Raw genomic sequence first — 22,507 nt, 5'->3', positions numbered from 1 at the left:
GATAAGTTAATTACAGTTACCAGCCTCAGAAATTGCAGCCCAAATAAATGCTTCACAGAGTTCAAGTAACAGACACATCTCAACATCAACTGTTCAGAGGAGACTGCGTGAATCAGGCCTTCATGGTCGAATTGCTGCAAAGAAACCACTACTAAAGGACACCAATAAGAAGAAGAGACTTGCTTGGGTCAAGAAACACAGGCAATGGACATTAGACCCGGTGGAAATTTGTCCTTTGGTCTGGAGTTCAAATTGGAGATTTTTGGTTCCAACCGCCGTGTCTTTCTGAGACGCAGTGTGGGTGAACGGATGATCTCCGCAACGGATGATCTCCGTGTATTTCCCACCGTAAAGCATGGAGGAGGTGTGATGGTGCTTTGCTGGTGACACTGTCTGTGATTTATTTAGAATTCAAGGCACACTTAACCAGCATGGCTACCACAGCATTCTGTAGCATTACGCCATCCCATCTGGTTTGGGCTTAGTGGGACTATCGTTTGTTTTTTAACAGGACAATGACCCAACACACCTCCAGGCTGTGTAAGGGCTATTTTACCAAGAAGGAGAATGATGAAGTGCTGCATCAGATGACCTAGCTTCCACAATCCCCCGACCTCAACCAAATTGAGATGGTTTGGGATGAGTCGAACCGCAGAGTGAAGGAAAAGCAGCCAACAAGTACTCAGCATATGTGGGAACTCCTTCAAGACTGTTGGAAAAGCATTCCAGGTGAAGCTGGTTGAGAGAATGCCAAGAGTGTGCAAAGCTGTCAAAGGCAAAAGGGTGGCTATTTGAAGAATCTCAAATATAAAATATATTTTGATTTGTTTAACACTTTTTTGGTTACTACATGATTCCATAAGTGTTATGCCATAGTTTTGATGTCTTCACTATTATTCTACAATGTAGAGAATAGTAAAAAATAAAAACCCTTGAATGAGTAGGTGTTCTAAAACTGTGTTAGTGTATGTGTTATGATCAAATAGTAAATACAGCATCATATGATACAAGGCATTTATGTATGTGTTCTAAATTACCAAAGGGGTCTTTAAATTAAGTACAGTATCATGCGATATAGTCTTTATGGCTGTGTTATGAATGACCAAAGGTGATCACTTCAAATTAATTATTACAGGACAGGAATAAATAGCTTATTAACGTTCTGCTAATTTATGAAGGTTCTCTGGTGATCCACAGGTTACTGTAGGGTGTGAGAGGTATTTCAATGCGTTTGTGTGCGTCAGAACCAAGATGATTTGGAGTATTCCAACCTGAGGCTACCGCACCAGGTATTCAACTTCTGTTCCCATGCTGGAGACCAGGGCTTGATTACAACCTGTTACAATGGTGCCAACATTTTCTGTCTGATCTTTCAGTGGGGAGTGGGTGAATGTGTCAAATACCTGACTGGGCCTACCACCCTACAGTATGGCTTGTTTTTGTGTACTGTGGAACATGTAACTTGGTTCCAGAAGAAAGCCACATTCAATTTCTTTAGGTTGGGGGCTTTCATCAAGGTAAGTGTTCCTTGGTGTAATGTCATCCCCAGGCTATTGCACACACAGCACATTTAAGGCTGGGATATCAACCATTCAGAGTTGGCCTTAGTGGGAGTGACCATAGAATTCTATAGGAGTGACTTGAGTAAATGATGTCATCATCACTATTTAACACAGTCAAAACGTCATAATTAAAGGCTAAACCCTGGCCATTTCCAGAATATATTTGATTTGAAACCTAACCCTAACTAATGAAGGCCAAGTTTGATGCGTTGGTCCACCAGACCTTCTGCGCATTTGTGTCTGGGAATGAGATTAGGTGTAATGTGACCTTACTTTAAAACATGTCACCCCTTCACATGTTTATATCATATTCGACATACTGAGTTGTCACATTCGACATCTGTGATTTTATCACAGTTATGCCACATTTATGAACCCTTTATAATGCATGACATACTGTTATAGATGCTTTGTAACACATTAATGTAGTGCTTATGAAGGCATTATAAGCTGCTAAACTTCACTTAAAGCGTGACCAACCAACTGCAACACTTTCATAAATGTACAAACTTTTTAATTTGAGTTTCACAATAAGTTCAATTTAGTTCATTGGTTATATTAAACAAAAGTAATATTAAACAAAAATATTTCTAACAAACAAAATCTATGCCAACTGAACCTATCAACTCATCAATACTTATAACAAGGCATGACTCAGATTGGCATAAATATAGTACCCACTACCTTCTGCCAAGTGAAGTAGACATCAATCATTCACTTAGACAGCTTGAGCAATGTAGCTCTATTGCATTGGGGCTAATTCAACCTGAGCTCAAATTACATCCCTCCAGTTTCATGCATTGCAGACTAGAGCTGAGAAATGTAACATGTCTTTGTCCAGTGACCTACAGCACACTGTACCTACCACAGAGAAATAAATAAAAACAGTCAATGCTTCATCTTTTTTTATTTCTCCATCCAACAAGTCACATCACACAAGGCATTCATTAAAGCTAGGCACCTGTCCAAGGGAAAAGGTGCATTACTTGCTCACATAAGACTACTAACCTGTATATTTCTGATTAGAAAAACATTTGTGATTAGAAAACATTGTTATAAATCATACTATTTATTAGAGATGAATTAAGACAGTTATTGCTGATGCTGTAAAATATTTAAGTGATAATGCCCGAGAAGCCGGTGTTTGTTGGATATATTGGCATGTCTCGGGCCGACAAACTGTGCCAATATATCCAACAAACACTGGCTTCGAGGGCATTATCACTTTTCTACAACGGGTTACCAACATATTCAAATAATGATTGACATTTTCATTAAAAAATGTAATTTTTTATTAATTTATTTGTACTATTTCTTCCTTCCACAAGATATAGTCCTGACACAAATCTAGGTTTGCTAGAGACGCGACCCAGTCGTTCGTTCTTTTTGTTCTGTATCAATGGACGCGACTCCCGATACAGTCAATACTATTGGACAGCTGGAGATCGAATTTGAATATTGAAATAATGTTGCAAATGTCAGAGACAGACAGCAAGGTTTATACAAATCTCCGCTGTTGAAAACTAAATGTTAGTCTAAAAGAAATGTGAGATAATGTCTAGATGCTTTTTGTAGTGGAGATCATGTTTATAAAGTGCTGACTGGGTTAATGAGACATTGCGCAGTCAGACGGAACAGTGTAAATGGGCATTTTAACGTCATAGCTGGTGGTAACTTGTGCAATAGACACCGGCAGGAATGCGGTTTTAACCAATCAGCATTCAGGATTAGACCCACCCGTTGTATAATGTAATATAATCGTCAGTGATGGCAGTAAGAAACCATAGATTGTTGAACCGTTTTTAAATATAAAATGATAAAAACAAGAGAATAAATTGATAATTTCCTTCAGCAGACACTTGAGATGACAGACATAATGCACTTTGCTGTGATGGATTAATTCATTGCTTTTTGCACACTATCCACCCATTTCCTGTTGACCCGTCGTACATAACTGAGCATGTGCCAGAGAACATTGTGGGTCCCATAGGCCCCTTTCCCATCCACTTTGTAAACAGCCTCATTAACTGGCCACCCGATAGGCAATACAATGGAGAGTAATGCTGTGAAGGCTTGGATCTGTCCCATACATGACCAAGGAGAATAAAGTGGAGTTTTACAGATGTTCTTCAATGGTTTTAGAGTTTGTCGTTTTGAGGATGGACATGAAAAGTTCTAACCATCCAGTTCCATTGTGGTCCATCTGCATTGACAGAGCAAGAGGAGAGAGCACCTTTGTTGACATCATACAGCCTACACTGAAGTTGAGTTTGAGAGGACAAGTCACCCAAACATATTTTCTTATGGCTGTCCTTATGGCGACTTCCCTCGGGTCACCCTAGGACCCCCCGTCCCCGTCCATCCTTGCGCCCCCCCACCCCCCCTCAGAACCAGAGAGGGATGTACAGCGTAGGGTGCCTTAGAGTGAGCCCTGGTCAGTTGCAACAGTGCAATAGCAGCTCTACCCGGACGTGTCAGGGAGGAGTCTCTTAAACCAGCGCCCCACTGCCACGTCCACTCTTATCACCAGGGTCACCCCCACCAGCACAAACACACTGCTCACCAGGAACCCTGAGGCCTCAAACATCAACCTGCAAATGTATAGGGAACATGTTAGAGAAGACATCATGCTTAATAGCATGTTAGAGAAGACATAATGCTTAATAGCATGTTAGAGAAGACATAATGCTTAATAGCATGTTAGAGAATACATAATGCTTAATAGCATGTTAGAGAAGACAGATGACACATTTTGAGAGGACGATCAGGAACTTAAGACACACTCACACACTATAATTACAAGTGCAGTCACACAGAGTAGGAAGGAATGACACTAAAAGCCAATGCTGTGGTTACTGTGAGTTTGGAAAGGAACTTACTTGGGTGCAAAAACCTTCCACACCATTAGATGTCTCCTGAGGATAGCAGCTGCACAGACTGATGCAAAGACCTGAAAAGAGGGGAGAGGAGGTCCTGAGTCAATGGCAGAGCAGTGGTGTGTGTATGTGTGTGTGTAGGGATGGGCACGGTAATTCTAATATCCGAATGGACGTTATTATTCAAACACTTGTAAGAGTATTCATTTTGATAAATGTAGGTCTATTTTAACAATGACGAAACTTTGTCTAAATTAAATTGTCCAAGTTACCTTGTTTTACACAAGCTTATATCATGACATTTGAAATTCTTTATTTAATAAAATAACACACTTGAAAATGTAGTGTTTTTGTACGGCGCATTGAGCTACTGCTGCTTCAGACGTCACATGGATGACAGTACATTGTTTACCGTTGTAAATGTAGCCTACAGTTCTGAGGACACACAAAGTGATTGTTTAAATATCAAGCTCATTTTCTTTCTCATGGACTATGGGTTATGGGTTGTGTTTTACATGAAAAGGCATTTTACTATTATAGCGCATTTAGCCCTCCAGTCAGCCCTGACAACGATATGCTATTTTCCCCACTTCAAATAACGATTAGCCTACAGGCGTGCACCAACAGAGACCTGACACAGATCAATGCAAAAATCTCACCAGAAAACTTTTTGGGAAACAGAATCAGTTCTATAATGGCAAACGTCAGACTTCTCTTTCACTGTTGCTGTTAGCCTAGGCTACTGTTAGCCAGAAACTACCGGAATAGCACCCTGAAAACAACTGCATACTGTTGTGGCATTTTGCGTCATTCTGATTGGTCAAGAGCAATATTTCTTTATTTAAAGAAAAAGAAAATATGCATGATATTATTTGAATAATGAATAGTGTTTACCTGTGCCCCGTTAATGAAGAGGTAGCGTGTTGCGAGCTGTAGAAGGGCAGAGCTGAACTGCTGGGGACTCTCCCTTAGTCTCATTTCCATGATAGCATTGTCCTCTCCTTCCTCCCCACCCCCTCCTCTTCCTCCTCGTCCAGCGCGCACCTCACAGACCAGCGGCCAGAAGAGAAGCAGCGGACAAGCCACTGCATTCACAAACATAAAAGACACATCAGCATAAACTGAGCATCATATTCATGATCAATATTCAGGTACACTGTGTAGCCATCAATTAACTTAAGTGGTTGTCAGCATTGAAATGTGGTACGGTATTACGCATAGACTGAAATAATGTCAGGAGTGATATGATTATAGCCATATTAACCACAATGTCAATCAACCTAGATACACATTAGTATTCTTACTGTACAACATAGCCCTGTGTGTGAACGGGTGAGTACCTGCGAAGAGGATGTGTGATGAGAAGGTGTTGAGGGTGACCAGTGAAGCGGGAAGTATGGTGCCCGTGTGCCCACCAGGGAAGCCCACGAAGGCAGCAGCCCACTGGATGGATGGAAATGTGGGCAGATGGCCTGTGGCATGGAAGAACTGAGTGGCAGCCAGGGACCACAGCACTACTGGGGTCCAGGGCACAGAAAAGCCACCTGGCAGAGTGAGAGGGAGACAAGTCAAATCAAATTCTTATTGGTAGCATACACATATTTAGAAGATGTTATTGCGGGTGTAGCGAAATGCTTGTGTTCTTAGCTCCAACAGTGCAGTAATATCTAACAATACACACAAATCTAAAAGAATGGAATTAAGAAATATAGAAATATTAGGACGAGCAATGTTGGAGTCTGTAGTATTTATGTACAGTTGAAGTCGGAAGTTTACATACACTTAGGTTGGAGTCATTAAAACTCATTTTTCAACCACTCCACAAATGTCTTGTTAACAAACTATAGTTTTGGCAAGTCGGTTAGGACATCTACTTTGTGCATGACACAAGTAATTTTTCAAACAATTGTTTACAGACAGATTACTTCACTTATAATTCACTGTATAGAAATTCCAGTGGGTCAGAAGTTTACATACATTAAGTTGACGGTGCATTTAAACAGCTTGGAAAATTCCAGAAAATGATGTCATGGCTTTAGAAGCTTCTGATAGGCTAATTGATATATTTTGAGTCAATTGGAGGTGAACCTGTGGATGTATTTCAAGGCCTAACTTCAAACTCAGTGCCTCTTTGCTTGACATCATAGGAAAATCAAAAGAAATCAGCCAAAAAAATTGTTGACCTCCACAAGTCTGGTTCATCCTTGGGAGCAATTTCCAAATGCCTGAAGGTACCGTGTTCATCTGTACAAACAATAGTACGCAAGTATAAACACCATGGGACCACGCAGCCATCATACCGCTCAGGAAGGTGATGCATTCTGTCTCCTAGAGATGAACGTACTTTGCGAAAAGTGCAAATCAATCCCAGAACAGCAGCAAAGGACCTTGTGAAGATGCTGTAGGAAACACGTACAAAAGTATATATATCCACAGTAAAACGAGTCCTATATCGACATAACCTGAAAGGCCGCTCAACAAGGAAAAAGCCACTGCTCCAAAAACGCCAAAGAAAAGCCAGACTACGGTTTGCAACTGCACATGGGGACAAAGATCATAATTTTGGAGAAATGTCCTCTGGTCTGATGAAACAAAAATAGAACTGTTGGACATAATGACCATCGTTATGTTTGGAGGAAAAAGGGGGACAATTGCAAGCCGAAGAACACCATCCCAACCGTGAAGCACAGGGGTGGCAGCATCATGCTGTTGAGGTGTTTGCTGCAGGAGGGACTGGTGCACTTCACAAAATAGATGGCATCATGAGGAAGGAAAATTGTGTGGATATATTGAAGCAACATCTCAAGACATCAGTCAGGAAGTTAAAGCTTGGTTGCAAATGGGTCTTCCAAATGGACAATGACCCCAAGCATACTTCCAAAGTTGTGGCAAAATGGCTTAAGGACAACAAAGTCAAGGTATTGGAGTGGCCATCACAAAGCCCTGACCTCAAACCTATAAAAAATGTGTGGGCAGAACTGAAAATGTGTGTGCGAGCAAGGAGGCCTATAAACCTGACTCAGTTACACCAGCTCTGTCAGAAGGAATGGGCCAAAATTCACCCAACTTATTGTGGGAAGCTTGTGGAAGGTTACCAGAAATGTTTGACACAAGTTAAACAATTTAAAGGCAATGCAACCAAATACTAATTGAGTGTATGTAAACTTCTGACCCACTGGGAATGTGATGAAAGAAATAAAAGCTGAAATAAATCAATCATTCTCTCTACTATTATTCTGACATTTCACATTCTTAAAATAAAAGTGGTGATCCTAACTGACCTAAGACAGGGAACTTTTACTAGGATTAAATGTCAGGAATTGTAAAAAACTGAGTTTAAATGTATTTGGCTAAGATGTATGTAAACTTCGACTTCAACTGTATGTACAGTGCATTCGTAAAGTATTCAGACCCCTTGAATTTTTCCACATTTTGTTTCGTTACAGCCTTATTCAAAAATTGATTAAATTGTTTTGTTTTACCTCAATCTACACACAATACCCCATAATGACAAAGCAAAAACAGGTTTTTTGAATTGCTTTCTAATATATTAACAATATAAAAATGAAATATTACATTTACATAAGTATTCAGACCCTTTCCTCAGTACTTTGTTGAAGCACCTTAGGCAGGGATTACAGCATCGAGTCTTCTTGGGTATGATGCTACAAGCTTGGCACACCTGTATTTGGGGAGTTTCTCCCATTCCTCTCTGCAGATCCTCTCAAGCTCTGTCAGGTTGGATGGGGAGTGTCACTGCACAGCTTTTTCAGCTCTTTCCAGAGATGTTTGATTGGGTTCAAGTCCGGGCTCTGGCTGGGCCACTTAAGGACATTGAGACTTGTTCCGAAGCCACTCCTGCGTTGTCTTGGCTGTGTGCTTAGGGTCGTTGTCCTGTTTGAAGGTGAACCTTCGCCCCAGTCCGAGGTCCTGAGCGCTCTGGAGCAGGTTTCCATCAAGGATCTATGTACTTTGCTCTGTTCATCTTTGCCTCGATTCTGACTAGTCTCCCAGTCCCTGCTGCTGAAAAACATCCCCACAGCATGATGCTGCCACCACCATGCTTCACCGTAGGGATGGTGCCAGGTTTCCCCCTGACGTGACGCTTGGCATTCAGGCCAAAGAGTTCAATCTTGGTTTCATTAGATCAGAGAATCTTGTTTCTCATGGTCTGAGAGTCTTCAGGTGCCTTTTGGCAAACTCCAAGCGGGCTGTCACGTGCCTTTTATTGAGGAGTGGCTTCTGTCTGGCCACTACACCATAAAGGCCTGATTGGTGGAGTGCTGCAGAGATGGTTGTCCTTCTGGAAGGTTCTCCCATCTCCACAGAGGAACTCTAAAACTCTGTCATAGTTTCTACATTGTAGAATAGTAGTGAAGACATCAAAACTATGAAATAACACATATGGAATCATGAAAAAAAGTGTTAAACAAATCCAAATATATTTGAGATTCTTCAAAGTAGCCACACTTAGCCTTGATGACAGCTTTGCACACTCTTGGCATTCTCTCAACCAGCTTCATGAGGTAGTCACATGGAATGCATTTCAATTAACAGGTGTGCCTTCTTAAAAGTTAATTTGTGGAATTTCTTGCCTTCTTAATGCGTTTGAGCCAATCAGTTGTGTTGTGACAAGATAGGGGTGGTATACAGAAGCCCTGTTTGGTAAAAGACCAAGTCCATATTATGGCAAGAACAGCTCAAATAAGCAAAGAGAAACGACTGTCCATCATCTATTTTAAGACATGAAGGTCAGTCAATGCGGAAAGTTAAGAACTTTGAAGGTTTCTTCAAGTCCAGTCGCAAAAACCATCAAGCGCTATGATGAAAGTCGCTCTCATGAGGACTGACACATGAAAAGAAGACCCAGAGTTACCTCTGCTGCAGAGGATAAGTTCATTAGAGTTACCAGCCTCAGAAATTGCAGCCCATATAAATGCAATAAAAGTAACAGACACATCTCAACATCAACTGTTCAGAGGAGACTGCGTGAATCCGGCCTTCATGGTCGATTGCTGCAAAGAAACCACTACTAAAGGACACCAATAAGAATAAGAGACTTGCTTGGGCCAAGAAACACGAGCAATGGACATTAGACCGATGCAAATCTGTCCTTTGGTCTGGAGTCCAAACTGGAGATTTTTGGTTCCAACCACCGTGTCTTTGTGAGACGCAGAGTAAGTGAACGGATGATCTCCGCATTTGTAGTTCCCACGTGAAGCATGGAGGAGGTGGTGTAATGGTGCTTTGCTGGTGACACTGTCTGTGATTTATTTAGAATTCAAGGCACACTTAACCAGCATGGCTACCACAGCATTCTGCAGTGATACGCCATCCCATCTGGTTTGGGCTTAGTGGGACTATCATTTGTTTTTCAACAGGACAATGACCCAACACACCGCCAGGCTGTGTAAGGGCTATTTTACCAAGAAGGAGAGTGATGGAGTGCTGCATCAAATGACCTGGCCTCCACAATCACCCTACCTCTAACCAATTGAGATGGTCTGGATAAGAGCGTCTGCTAAATGACGTAAATGTAAATGTAATGTAAATGTTTGTGATGAGGTGCAAAGTTGTCATCAAGGCAAAGGGTGGCTACTTTGAAGAATCTAACATATATTTTGACTTTTTTAAACACTTTTTTGGTTACTACATGATTCCATATGTGTTATTTCATAGTTTTGATGTCTTCCCTATTATTCTACAATGTAGAAAACAGTAAAAATAATGAAAAACCCTGGAATGAGTAGGTGTGTCCAAACTTTTAACTGGTACTGTGTGTGTGTGTGTGTGTGTGTGTGTGTGTGTGTGTGTGTGTGTGTGTGTGTGTGTGTGTGTGTGTGTGTGTGTGTGTGTGTGTGTGTGTGTGTGTGTATATATATATATATATGATGGGGTGTATAGACATTATGGACAGTATATGGATAGAATATGTAGTATATCTGAAGAATAGTATATGTACAGCAATAGTTAAATAGGATAGGACTACAATACAGTATATACATATGAAGTGGGTAAAAGAGTATGTAAACATTATTAAAGTAACTCGTGTTCAATGACTATGTACATAGGGCAGCAGCCTCTAATGTGCATGGTAAAGTAACCAGGTGGTAGCCGGCCAGTGACTAAAGTTCAGGGCAGGGTACAAATAAGTCAGGGCAAACTAAATAAAGCCATAATCAATATCTCTAGAAGTTAGTTTGAGACAAACATGCAACATATGCAAAAGTAAAAATTATAGGCATGTTATAAAAGACAAAAAGAGGACCAAATTGTCAGACCATTGATCACACACTGTGAGCAGCTTACCAGAGTGTGTCCCCTGCAGGGCGTTGAGGGTAGTGGAGGAGGCGTGCATCTGCAGCAGGGCTCCCATCTCCAGGAGCAGCAGCAGGAAGGCCAGGGACATGCCCTCTGGATGCAGCAGCAGCAGGCCCATCCCCAGCAGGCCGCACAGCAGGACCACGGGGGCCGAGTAGACTGTACCCAGCCCGTAGGCCTCCACGGCAGGCCGGTCACCCCCCTCAGGAACCCTGGCTGGTTCTCCATCCTCCAGGGAGCGGCGCATGCGCTGGTAGAGCTGGGGGATAAGGTGGTGCAGCTCTGCCTGGGTGCTGATGCCAGTGCTGGCCCGGTAGCGGGGTGGGGGGAGCGATACAGGGCTTCGGACAGGGGCTGCAGCCCTGGTCTTGATAAATACGGTGAGCGGGTCCAGCCATAGCAGGGCCAGCCCTAGGCCCAGCAGAGAGAAGGCAACCCTGGGGAGGGCCCGCTGGCCTAGGCTGATCAGCTCAGCCAGGTTCCTAAAGCTGTCCTCCGGGGTGGCAGACACAGCCCAGTGGAGCCCCAAACAGACAGACAGCAGAGGCAGGATCCAGCGGGCCGTGAACACCGTGCCACCAGGGCTGTTCAGGTTGCCATAGTGCCGCAGCCAGCGCCGCAGCAGGTAGGTCCAGGCGCCCAGAGAGGCCAGAGACAGGATATAGTGCAGGTTCTTCAGACGGCTGTCCTGCACCCGTGACAGAGGGGAGAGGAACGGGGAGGGCTGGCAGGAGCCCTGCTCCTCACGACAGCCGTGGAAGAAGAGGGAGAGGTAGAGAGAGCCCACTAGCACCCCCAAGCAGGCCAGGAAGGTGCTGCTCTCCCTCCTCATGGCTAAGGGGGACAGGACCGGGGAGGGCAGCAGCCCGGCGGGTTTCAGGGGATCATGGACAGGGGGTAGCAGGAGGCCGTCCCAGTTGAGATGGAAGGGGACATAGAGGCTCAGGGAGAAGAGCATAAAGGTGACCACACGGCCCTCTGCTATTACATAGCTGTCAGACAGCAGGGAGGCACAGCGCAGGAGGAGCACCAGGAGGGGAGGGGTTAATAAGAAGCGAGGCGGGGTCAGCCAGCCACGCCTTGGGGCCACCTCTCCAACCTCAGCCGCTGCAGTCTTCCTGGCCCGTCGGGCTCTCCAGAGGACCAGTACCTCAGAGGAGAGGGCTGCAGCCGCCAGGCACCAGGACCCCTCAGCATAGCCCTGGGTGAACAGCTGACTTGCAGCTACACACACCCCCACCACAGTGGCTGCCACCAGAGGGACCCTCAGCAGACCACTCTCCCTCACCAGCACAGAGGACATCTCAGAGAGGACGTAACACAGCACGCAGGCACATGCCAGGATAGCTATGCCGGCAGCCATCTTGGCTGGGTTGAAGCGGGCCCAGGTTGCGCGGCAGGTGTCCCGGACAGAGGTCAGGTACCCTTGCAGGGAGGCCACTAGTTCTGGGGTGGGAGAGCGGCCCTCTTTGACGGTGCTGAGATACTTGGAGGAGAGGTGGGAGAAGTCTGCCTGCAGCTGAGACAGCCTCTCTGGAGGGATGTCTTTGGCCATGCTGGAATAGGTCTCCAGGAAACGGTTGACCTTCAAAAAAGACAAAAGGGTCAAATTAATAATTTGTGTGGTCACGATACCAGAATTTTGCCTTCGATACCGATACCAGGTTTAGTATCACGATACTCGATACCATCACCATGCTCGATACCAAAACAATACCACGTCAAAACAAGGCGTATTAGCCAAAGTCACAAAATGGGACTTGATCCAGAAATATCTTTTGAGTTCAATATTATATGTAATTTTTCAGAGATAGCCATGTATGCATTAATGAATCAATTTTACAATCAATTTGACTTTGTTTTTACCAATATACAGTACCAGTCAAAACTTTGGACACACCTACTCATTCAAGGGTTTTTCTTTATTTTTACATTGTAGAATAATAGTGAAGACATCAGAACTATGAAATAACACATATGGAATCATGTAGTAACCAAAAAAGTGTTAAACAAATCAAAATATATTTTATATTTGAGATTCTTCAAAGTAGCCACCCTTTGCCTTGATGACAGCTTTGCACACTCTTGGCATTCTCTCAACCAGCTTCACCTGGAATGCTTTTCCAACCGTCTTGAAGGAGTTCCCACATATGCTGAGCACTTGTTGGCTGCTTTTCCTTCACTCTGCCGTCCAACTCATCCCAAACCATCTCAATTGGGTTGAGGTCGGAGGATTGTGGAGGCCAGGTAATCTGATGCAGCACTCCATCACTCTCCTTCTTGGTCAAATAGCCCTTACACAGCCTGGAGGTGTGTTGAGTCATTGTCCTGTTGAAAAACAAATGATAGTCCCACTAAGCCCAAACCAGATGGGATGGCGTATCGCTGCAGAATGCTGTGGTAGCCATGCTGGTTAAGTGTGCATTGAATTCTAAATAAATCACAACTGATTGGCTCAAACACATTAAGAAGGAAAGAAATTCCACAAATGTCTTTTAACAAGGCACACCTGTTAATTGAAATGCATTCCAGGTGAGTACCTCATGAAGCTGGTTGAGAGAATGCCAAGAGTGTGCAAAGCTGTCATCAAGGTAAAGGGTGGCTATTTGAAGAATCTCAAATATAAATTATACTTTGATTTGTTTAACACTTTTTTGGTTACTACATGATTCCATATGTGTCACTTGGCTCTGTCATATCCTCACATGGTCTCTCCTATCATCGCTACGCAGACGACACACAATTCATTTTCTCCTTTCCCCCTTCTGATAACCAGGTGGCGAATCGCATCTCTGCATGTCTGGCAGACATATAAGTGTGGATGTCGGATCACCACCTCAAGCTGAACCTCGGCAAGACGGAGCTGCTCTTCCTCCCGGGGAAGGACTGCCCGCTCCATCATCTCGCCATCACGGTTGACAACTCCATTGTGTCCTCCTCCCAGAGTGCAAAGAACCTTGGCGTGACCCTGGACAACACCCTGTCATTCTCCGCTAACATCAAAGCGGTGACCCGATCCTGCAGGTTCATGCTCTACAACATTCGCAGAGTATGACCCTACCTTACACAGAAAGCGGCGCAGGTCCTAATCCAGGCACTTGTCATCTCCCGTCTGGATTACTGCAACTCGCTGTTGGCTGGGCTCCATGCCTGTGCCATTAAACCCCTACAACTTATCCAGAACGCTGCAGCCCGTCTGGTGTTCAACCTTCCCAAGTTCTCTCATGTCACCCCGCTCCTCCGCACACTCCACTGGCTTCCAGTTGAGACTCGCATCTACTACAAGACCATGGTGCTTGCCTACGGAGCTGTGAGGGGAACGGCACCTCCTTACCTTCAGGCTCTGATCAGACCCTACATCCAAACGAGGGCACTACGTTCATCCACCTCTGGCCTGCTAGTTCCCCTACCTCCACGGAAGCACAGTTCCCGCTCAGCCCAGTCAAAGCTATTCGTTGCTCTGGCACCCCAATGGTGGAACAAGCTCCCCCACGACAGCGGAGTCACTGACCACCTTCCGGAGACACTTGAAACCCTACCTCTTTAAGGAATACTTGGAATAGTATAAAGTAATCCTTCTACCTCCCCCACACAAAAAAATATACAGTGGGGAAAAAAAGTATTTAGTCAGCCACCAATTGTGCAAGTTCTCCCACTTAAAAAGATGAGAGGCCTGTAATTTTCATCATATGTACACGTCAACTATGACAGACAAATTGAGATTTTTTTTCTCCAGAAAATCACATTGTAGGATTTTTAATGAATTTATTTGCAAATTATGGTGGAAAATAAGTATTTGGTCACCTACAAACAAGCAAGATTTCTGGCTCTCACAGACCTGTAACTTTTTCTTTAAGAGGCTCCTCTGTCCTCCACCCATTACCTGTATTAATGGCACCTGTTTGAACTTGTTATCAGTAAAAAAGACAACTGTCCACAACCTCAAACAGTCACACTCCAAACTCCACTATGGCCAAGACCAAAGAGCTGTCAAAGGACACCAGAAACACAATTGTAGACCTGCACCAGGCTGGGAAGACTGAATCTGCAATAGGTAAGCAGCTTGGTTTGAAGAAATCAACTGTGGGAGCAATTATTAGGAAATGGAAGACATACAAGACCACTGATAATCTCCCTCGATTTGGGGCTCCACGCAAGTTCTCACCCCGTGGGGTCAAAATGATCACAAGAACGGTGAGCAAAAATCCCAGAACCACACGGGGGGACCTAGTGAATGACCTGCAGAGAGCTGGGACCAAAGTAACAAAGCCTACCATCAGTAACACAATACGCCGCCAGGGACTCAAACCCTGCTTAAGCCAGTACATGTCCAGGCCCGTCTGAAGTTTGCTAGAGTGCATTTGGATGATCCAGAAGAGGATTGGGAGAATGTCATATGGTCAGATGAAACCAAAATATAACTTTTTGGTAAAAAGTCAACTCGTCGTGTTTGGAGGACAAAGAATGCTGAGTTGCATCCAAAGAACACCATACCTACTGTGAAGCATGGGGGTGGAAACATCATGCTTTGGGGCTGTTTTTCTGCAAAGGGACCAGGACGACTGATCCGTGTAAAGGAAAGAATGAATGGGGCCATGTATCGTGAGATTTTGAGTGAAAACCTCCTTCCATCAGCAAGGGCATTGAAGATGAAACGTGGCTGGGTCTTTCAGCATGACAATGATCCCAAACACACCGCCCGGGCAATGAAGGAGTGGCTTCGTAAGAAGCATTTCAAGGTCCTGGAGTGGCCTAGCCAGTCTCCAGATCTCAACCCCATAGAAAATCTTTGGAGGGAGTTGAAAGTCTGTGTTGCCCAGCGACAGCCCCAAAACATCACTGCTCTAGAGGAGATCTGCATGGAGGAATGGGCCAAAATACCAGCAACAGTGTGTGAAAACCTTGTGAAGACTTACAGAAAACGTTTGACCTGTGTCATTGCCAACAAAGGGTATATAACAAAGTATTGAGAAACTTTTGTTATTGACCAAATACTTATTTTCCACCATATTTTGCAAATAAATTCATAAAAAATCCTACAATGTGACTTTCTGGGGAAAAAATTCTCATTTTGTCTGTCATAGTAGACGTGTACCTATGATGAAAATTACAGGCCTCTCTCATCTTTTTAAGTGGGAGAACTTGCACAATTGGTGGCTGACTAAATACTTTTTTCCCCCACTGTATATATAAAAATAAAATAAATAAAAAGTGGTTGTCCCACTGGCTATCATAAATTGAATGCCCAATTTGTAAGTCGCTCTGGATAAGAGCGTCTGCTAAATGATGTAAATGTAAATGTGTTAATTCATAGTTTTGATGTCTTCACTATTATTCTACAATGTAAAAAATTGTAAAAATAAAGAAAAACCCTTGAATGAGTAGGTGTGTCCAAACTTTTGACTGGTAGTGTATAGTGAACAGAAATATAAACGCAACATGTAAAGTGTTGGTCCCATGTTACATGAGCTTAAATAAAAGATCCCAGAAATTAATTTGTGCACAAATTTGTTTACATCCCTGTTAGTGAGCATTTCTCCTTTACCAAGATAATCCATCCACAGGTGTGGCATATCAAGAAGCTGATTAAACAGCATGCTCATTACACATGTAACCACGCCAGCCTAGGGCCTCCACATCCGGCTTCTTCACCTGCGGGATCGTCTGAAACTGAGGAGTATTTCTGTCTGTAATAAAGCTCTTTTGTGGGGAAAAACTCATTCTGATTGGCTGGGCCTGGTTCCCCAGTGGGTGGGCCTGGCTCCCATGTGGATGGGCCTATGCCCTCCCAGGCCCCCACATGGACTAATTTATTTATTTCAATTGACTGAAATTGTTGCATGTTGCGTTTATATATTTATATTCAGTATAACTACATAACATAATAATAGTAATCATTTATTTGAATGGTAAATCTCTATTGATAAACTGGGTAAATCAAGATATAGCCTAGGCATATCCACATTACAGGTGAATGCATATTCAATAGGAGTGCGTGCATTGAGTTATTGAGCTTGTTTTGGCTGATTTCAAGGGGCTATAGACATAAAACAATCTGTTTCCTTTCCATTTGGTACTTATTGTATTGAACTGATCAACAACATTTGCATAGAAGTGCGCAATGTCTCTAAGACCTAATTACTTAATTCACACACAGTGAGAGAGACAGGAGAGACGTGGCTGAGGCGAGGGAGACGAAGTGAATGAATAAAAAAATGTGGCAATGACTATGGTTTTTGTCGACAATTAGCTTTAAAATCAACATATTTTGTATTATGATTTGCATATTATCACAAACAAAGTACTAGGGGTCATGAATTGATGTTAGCTTCGCCTGTAAGCTAGCAAGGAAAGTTAGCCTTCAAAGCTGGAAGCTACCTGTATCTTATTGCATTGTAAAGTGTTCTAGCCTGTAGTGGAAATTGTTTTCTGAACAGTAATTAACAGTTGCAACATTTCTACATGCCGTGTTATTCAAGTGTGTTAACTTCTGTACAGCATGAGTGGGACGCTAACATGATGCAGCCCAGACTCCCAGTGAGTGAAGCGGTTCCTCAGGAAAGGCTAAAGCTAGCAATGAGTAAGTGGAGCAGGCACGGTGAGCTCGCGCTATAAGAGGACATCAGCTGCGCTGATAGACAGAGTTGATCCTCTCTAATATCAGTACATGACGTGAGACACATTTGATAGAAGTACTGAAAGTAACAAAAATTCTAGTACCGAATTGTTTTCCATGTTCTAGTATCAAAAAAGTACAGAAGTTTCGGTATACCGTGCAACACTATCAATAATACAAAATAATATAATCTAGTATTCATGGTTAAAATATGCACAGATATGTGCAATCAATTGTAATGTTCAACATACAGTGAGGGGGAAAAAGTATTTGATCCCCTGCTGATTTTGTACGTTTATCCACTGACAAAGACATGATCAGTCTATAATTTTAATGGTAGGTTTATTTGAACAGTGAGAGACAGAATAACAACAAAAAAATCCAGAAAAACGCATGTCAAAAATGTTATAAATTGATTTGCATTTTAATGAGGGAAATTAGTATTTGACCCCCTCTCAATCAGAAAGATTTCTGGCTCCCAGGTGTCTTTTATACAGGTAACGAGCTGAGATTAGGAGCACACTCTTAAAGGGAGTGCTCCTAATCTCAGCTTGTTACCTGTATAAAAGACACCTGTCCACAGAAGCAATCAATCAATCAGATTCCAAACTCTCCACCATGGCCAAGACCAAAGAGCTCTCCAAGGATGTCAGGGACAAGATTGTAGACCTACACAAGGCTGGAATGGGCTACAAGACCATCGCCAAGCAGCTTGGTGAGAAGGTGACAACAGTTGGTGCGATTATTCACAAATGGAAGAAACACAAAAGAACTGTCAATCTCCCTCGGCCTGGGGCTCCATGCAAGATCTCACCTCGTGGAGTTGCAATGATCATGAGAACGGTGAGGAATCAGCCCAGAACTACACGGGAGGATCTTGTCAATGATCTCAAGTCAGCTGGGACCATAGTCACCAAGAAAACAATTGGTAACACACTACGCCGTGAAGGACTGAAATCCTGCAGCGCCCGCAAGGTCCCCCTGCTCAAGAAAGCACATATACAGGGCCGTCTGAAGTTTCTGAATGATTCAGAGGAGAACTGGGTGAAAGTGTTGTGGTGAGATGAGACCAAAATCGAACTCTTTGGCATCAACTCAACTCGCCGTGTTTGGAGGAGGAAACATTATGCTTTGGGGGTGTTTTTCTGCTAAGGGGACAGGACAACTTCACTGCATCAAAGGGACGATGGACGGGGCCATGTACCGTCAAATCTTGGGTGAGAACCTCCTTCCCTCAGCCAGGGCATTGAAAATGGGTCGTGGATGGGTATTCCAGCATGACAATGACCCAAAACACACAGCCATGGCAACAAAGGAGTGGCTCATGAGCACATTAAGGTCCTGGAGTGGCCTAGCCAGTCTCCAGACCTTAATCCCATAGAAAATCTGTGGAGGGAGCTGAAGGTTCGAGTTGCCAAACGTCAGCCTCAAAACCTTAATGACTTGGAGAAGATCTGCAAAGAGGAGTGGAACAAAATCCCTCCTGAGATGTGTGCAAACCTGGTGGCCAACTACAAGAAACGTCTGACCTCTGTGATTGCCAACAAGGGTTTTGCCACCAAGTACTAAGTCATGTTTTGCAGAGGAGTCAAATACTTATTTCCCTCATTAAAATGCAAATCAATTTATAACATTTTTAACATGCTTTTTTCTGGATTTTTTTGTTGTTATTCTGTCTCTCACTGTTCAAATAAACCTACCATTAAAATTATAGACTGATCATGTCTTTGTCAGTGGACAAACGTACAAAATCAGCAGGGGATCAAATACTTTTTTCCCCTCACTGTACATCAAGTGTGCATCTGACATGATAACAGATCTACGGGATTACCTGTTTGGCATTGATCCACAGTGCCTCCGCCTGGCTGAGACCTGCTGGTGCACCTCCTGACTGCCTGTTTGCAGGGAACAGAGGCAGCAGGACCTGTCCCACACTGCTGTAGGGGATGGGGATGCCCAGGAGCAGGGCCAGGGTAGGCACCAGGTCTGTCTGGGGCACCACCTCAGGATCACTCTACAGGGAGACAAAACAAAGGTAATTCAATGTGGAATGATCAATGCCAGACAGATCAATGCAACACTCACAATCATTTCATGATTGTTGAGGATATCATAGGAATGGTGGGAATGTGCAGCTGCTATACTCACCTGGGAAGGGGATGCTGGAAAGAGGGGAGAGGGGCTGTAGAGGAAGATGGCAGCATCGGTCTCCTTCTGGCTCTCTCCCCCGTGGTCACCGGTATCTGTCATACCGTGATCTCCCATCACCACTAACAGGGTGTCATTCTGCAGCCGATCAAGCACAGATCTGGGGGACAAAACAATGGTCAGACTGGTAGTGCCATGGTATGTCATCTGACATACCGCACAGAGTATTTTAGAGGGCATTGTACAAATGCAATCCTAAAGATAGTTCTTTAAAATGGCATTGATATTAAATTCTGTACTATTGTATGTGAGAGATTATGATATAGCCTAGTACTACTGTGGAATACGCCAGGAGACCTAATAATTCCCACTGACCTGATGACCCCATCCATCTGAGTGAGCTTGTCAGCCATGGCCGGGTGGTCAGGACCAAACCTGTGGCCACAGTGATCCACCCCCAGGAAGTGAGCTACCAGCACGTCCCAGTCATCACTTACCACTGAGGAAGAGAAGAGAGATGGATGGGGAGATGTAAAGGAGAAGTCCAATACTGTACAGCATACATGCAAATGTGTCTGGCTGTCTGCCAATGCTTACTGATGTTGTACAGGTGCTGCAGAATTCCATTGTCCACTGTGTGCAGATCCTTGACATTGAAAGAGGGGAAGGGCAGGGAGCGGTGGAACTTTTTTGGGAAGAGACTTTCCCATGTGTCATCACCCATGAAGACCACTCTCTTGCCTATAGAAAGGAGAAAGGGAATAATCAAGCAAAGCTGAGTTCAAATTTTCATCACGTCCCATCTGTGCCTTTGAGTATATAAGCTTGAATTTTTTTACTTACAGGATAGCAAATTGAACCAGACTTTATAGACTGTCACTCACCCACTTCTGCTAGCTGGTGAACTAGGTTGTCCTCCAGGATAGCGCTGGAGGCAAAGTTATTGCCCACATCAATGAAGGTGGGCAGGGAGCCCGTGGTGAAGCCCTTGATCCTCTGCATGGTGGTGGTGGGGGGGTCAGCACGGAACGGGAACAGACGGGCATGGGTGGGCTTTGATGAGGTCACTTCCTCCAGCACAGGCAGCTTGTTCTCGAAAGGGCGGGGCTCTTTTTTCGCAGGGTCAAAGCGGGCAAAGTCGATCTTCAGGGCGTCTATGATGAGAACCACAGCCCTGCGGAAGCGTGGCTGTCCTTGGCAGAAGTCCCCCTGCTGGCCCCCTGGCAGCAAAACATCCCCACAGGTGCTGGTCCGGTTAACCTCCAGCCTCACCAGCAGGAAGCCGCCAACAAACAGGAAGATCCCCACGTAGAACATGGCACACAGCCACAGGAGCAGAACTAGGATGGGGAGTCTCTTCATCCTAGGGACTTATCATAGACTGTATATGGGCCAAATGCATGAGTGTAGAAACAACTTGCTGGTTGTAGCTGTAATCTTGTTCATGCCATAAAAATGTCAATAGACAAACGATAATCACAGTAATTGCTATAGTGGCAGTATTTCTAATGTGATTTTAAAATAGTACGGAATCTTGCAACATATGTACAGATTCAACCTCTATGTAACCGTAGGCTACCACTAACAGCAAACTGGCTAACGTTCGCTAGCTACAGGTACACAAGAAGTGCCATAGCATCCATAACGATGGGCCAAAAAGTGAAATTATCTGATGTGTTTTTCCCTTAAGGCTGGCTTCGTTAGAATTCAAGTTAGCGAGCTAGATTAGCTAACTTGTTACCACGTAGCTATTTACATGATCTGTTTTAAATGCAACAGCCATACCGCTGATCAATTGCTAGTGCTAGCTAGCCTAGCTACCAACCTGTACCGTTACTAGCTAACGTTACTGACCTTGTAGCGCTCCGTTTTGTCCTCTCTCAGGCAGGGCCAGTCGACAACGAGTGTATACACAACAGCCAGCAGCGAGAAAGGTGCCTCAGGTACACACAGTGCGATAATACTCCCTCTTACCTTCATTGGGACTACAGCTCAGCTATTCATTCAACTGCCAGCGCCTTGCAAAGCGGAAGCGCATGTCCCTACACGGTCACCTCTCGCTGTAACCCCACTTCCAGCCTATACTTCTTCTTCTTTGGTATTATTGCGGTCCGCAAACAAATATAATAGGTGCATGCTGCAACCTACTGTATTGGCTGTGTATCTGCCTAATATTCTGTAGTACGAATTTATTAAACTTTGTTAAAAAATTGCCCTACCAACTAGCCCTGCACCCATTAAAATCTCACCACTATTCCACTACTTTGGCCCAATCTGATCCTACTCCAGGCCAGCAGCCTGGGAGGACAGGACACTATCGTTAAAAACAGTGGTGACCCATCATTCAGGGTAGGTGGGGCAGAGCGTAGCAGTTGGTAATGTTCTCTAGTTGTGCCGTGATTGGCCCAGTGTTCTGTCACTCATGGGGACACTACAGTCACCGCCAAATCTTAGGGTAGAGCTCGAAAATTCAAGCTCCCTAAAATGACGTCAAATCACGTTATATCTACGTTAGCTTTGATTGGACTGATCACGTCAACATCATACTTTCAAAATCTTAGCTAGCAGTCATCATCATGAATCAAGTCGACAATCTACTGGCAAGTCCTTTTTAATCATTGTCATATGAAGAGAAATAATGAAGAGAAATTATAGATAAAACGTATCGGTGCTCATCGGCCATTGGACATAAACAATACACAACAATACACAACAAGCAAATTCAACAATGAGTGGTTTGGAAGGAATCAGTGGCTAACTGCAAGCATTGCAAAGCAATCACTAGCCTGCTATTCAGTGGAGTGGGTGTGTGGTCCCAAGTCTGGGTTTAAGGGTCTCTTTTCCAAGCTTAAATGATAAACATTCAACATTGGCCATGCTGTCAATTCAGCATGATTTCTGCCGCGCTCAAACAACTGTTAACTCGGAACTGGGAAATCTGACTTCAGTGAGTTCAAGAGAACTGGGAACTCGGGGGAAAAACG

General features: G+C 44.0%; 1 protein-coding gene across 1 annotated transcript; it reads right to left on the bottom strand.

The window, feature by feature from the left end:
* Positions 1 to 2,087: 2,087 nt before the first annotated feature.
* On the bottom strand, positions 2,088 to 21,532 carry LOC311127291 (GPI ethanolamine phosphate transferase 3-like). Its single transcript, XM_084159101.1, has 11 exons — positions 21,378 to 21,532; positions 20,408 to 20,904; positions 20,121 to 20,264; positions 19,899 to 20,022; positions 19,524 to 19,683; positions 19,207 to 19,389; positions 10,748 to 12,344; positions 5,779 to 5,982; positions 5,333 to 5,523; positions 4,442 to 4,512; positions 2,088 to 4,153 (listed from the first exon to the last, which is right to left on the bottom strand). Exons 2-11 carry the CDS (start codon positions 20,883 to 20,885, stop codon positions 4,024 to 4,026), a joined length of 3,282 nt encoding a protein of 1,093 aa, XP_084015227.1. The 5' UTR covers positions 20,886 to 20,904; positions 21,378 to 21,532; the 3' UTR covers positions 2,088 to 4,023.
* Between the last annotated feature and the right edge of the window lie 975 nt (positions 21,533 to 22,507).

Source organism: Coregonus lavaretus, assembly GCF_964263955.1.
Source record: "Coregonus lavaretus genome assembly, chromosome: 4".
Classification (NCBI taxonomy): domain Eukaryota; kingdom Metazoa; phylum Chordata; class Actinopteri; order Salmoniformes; family Salmonidae; genus Coregonus; species Coregonus lavaretus.
This window is presented reverse-complemented; position numbering and strand designations above follow the sequence as displayed.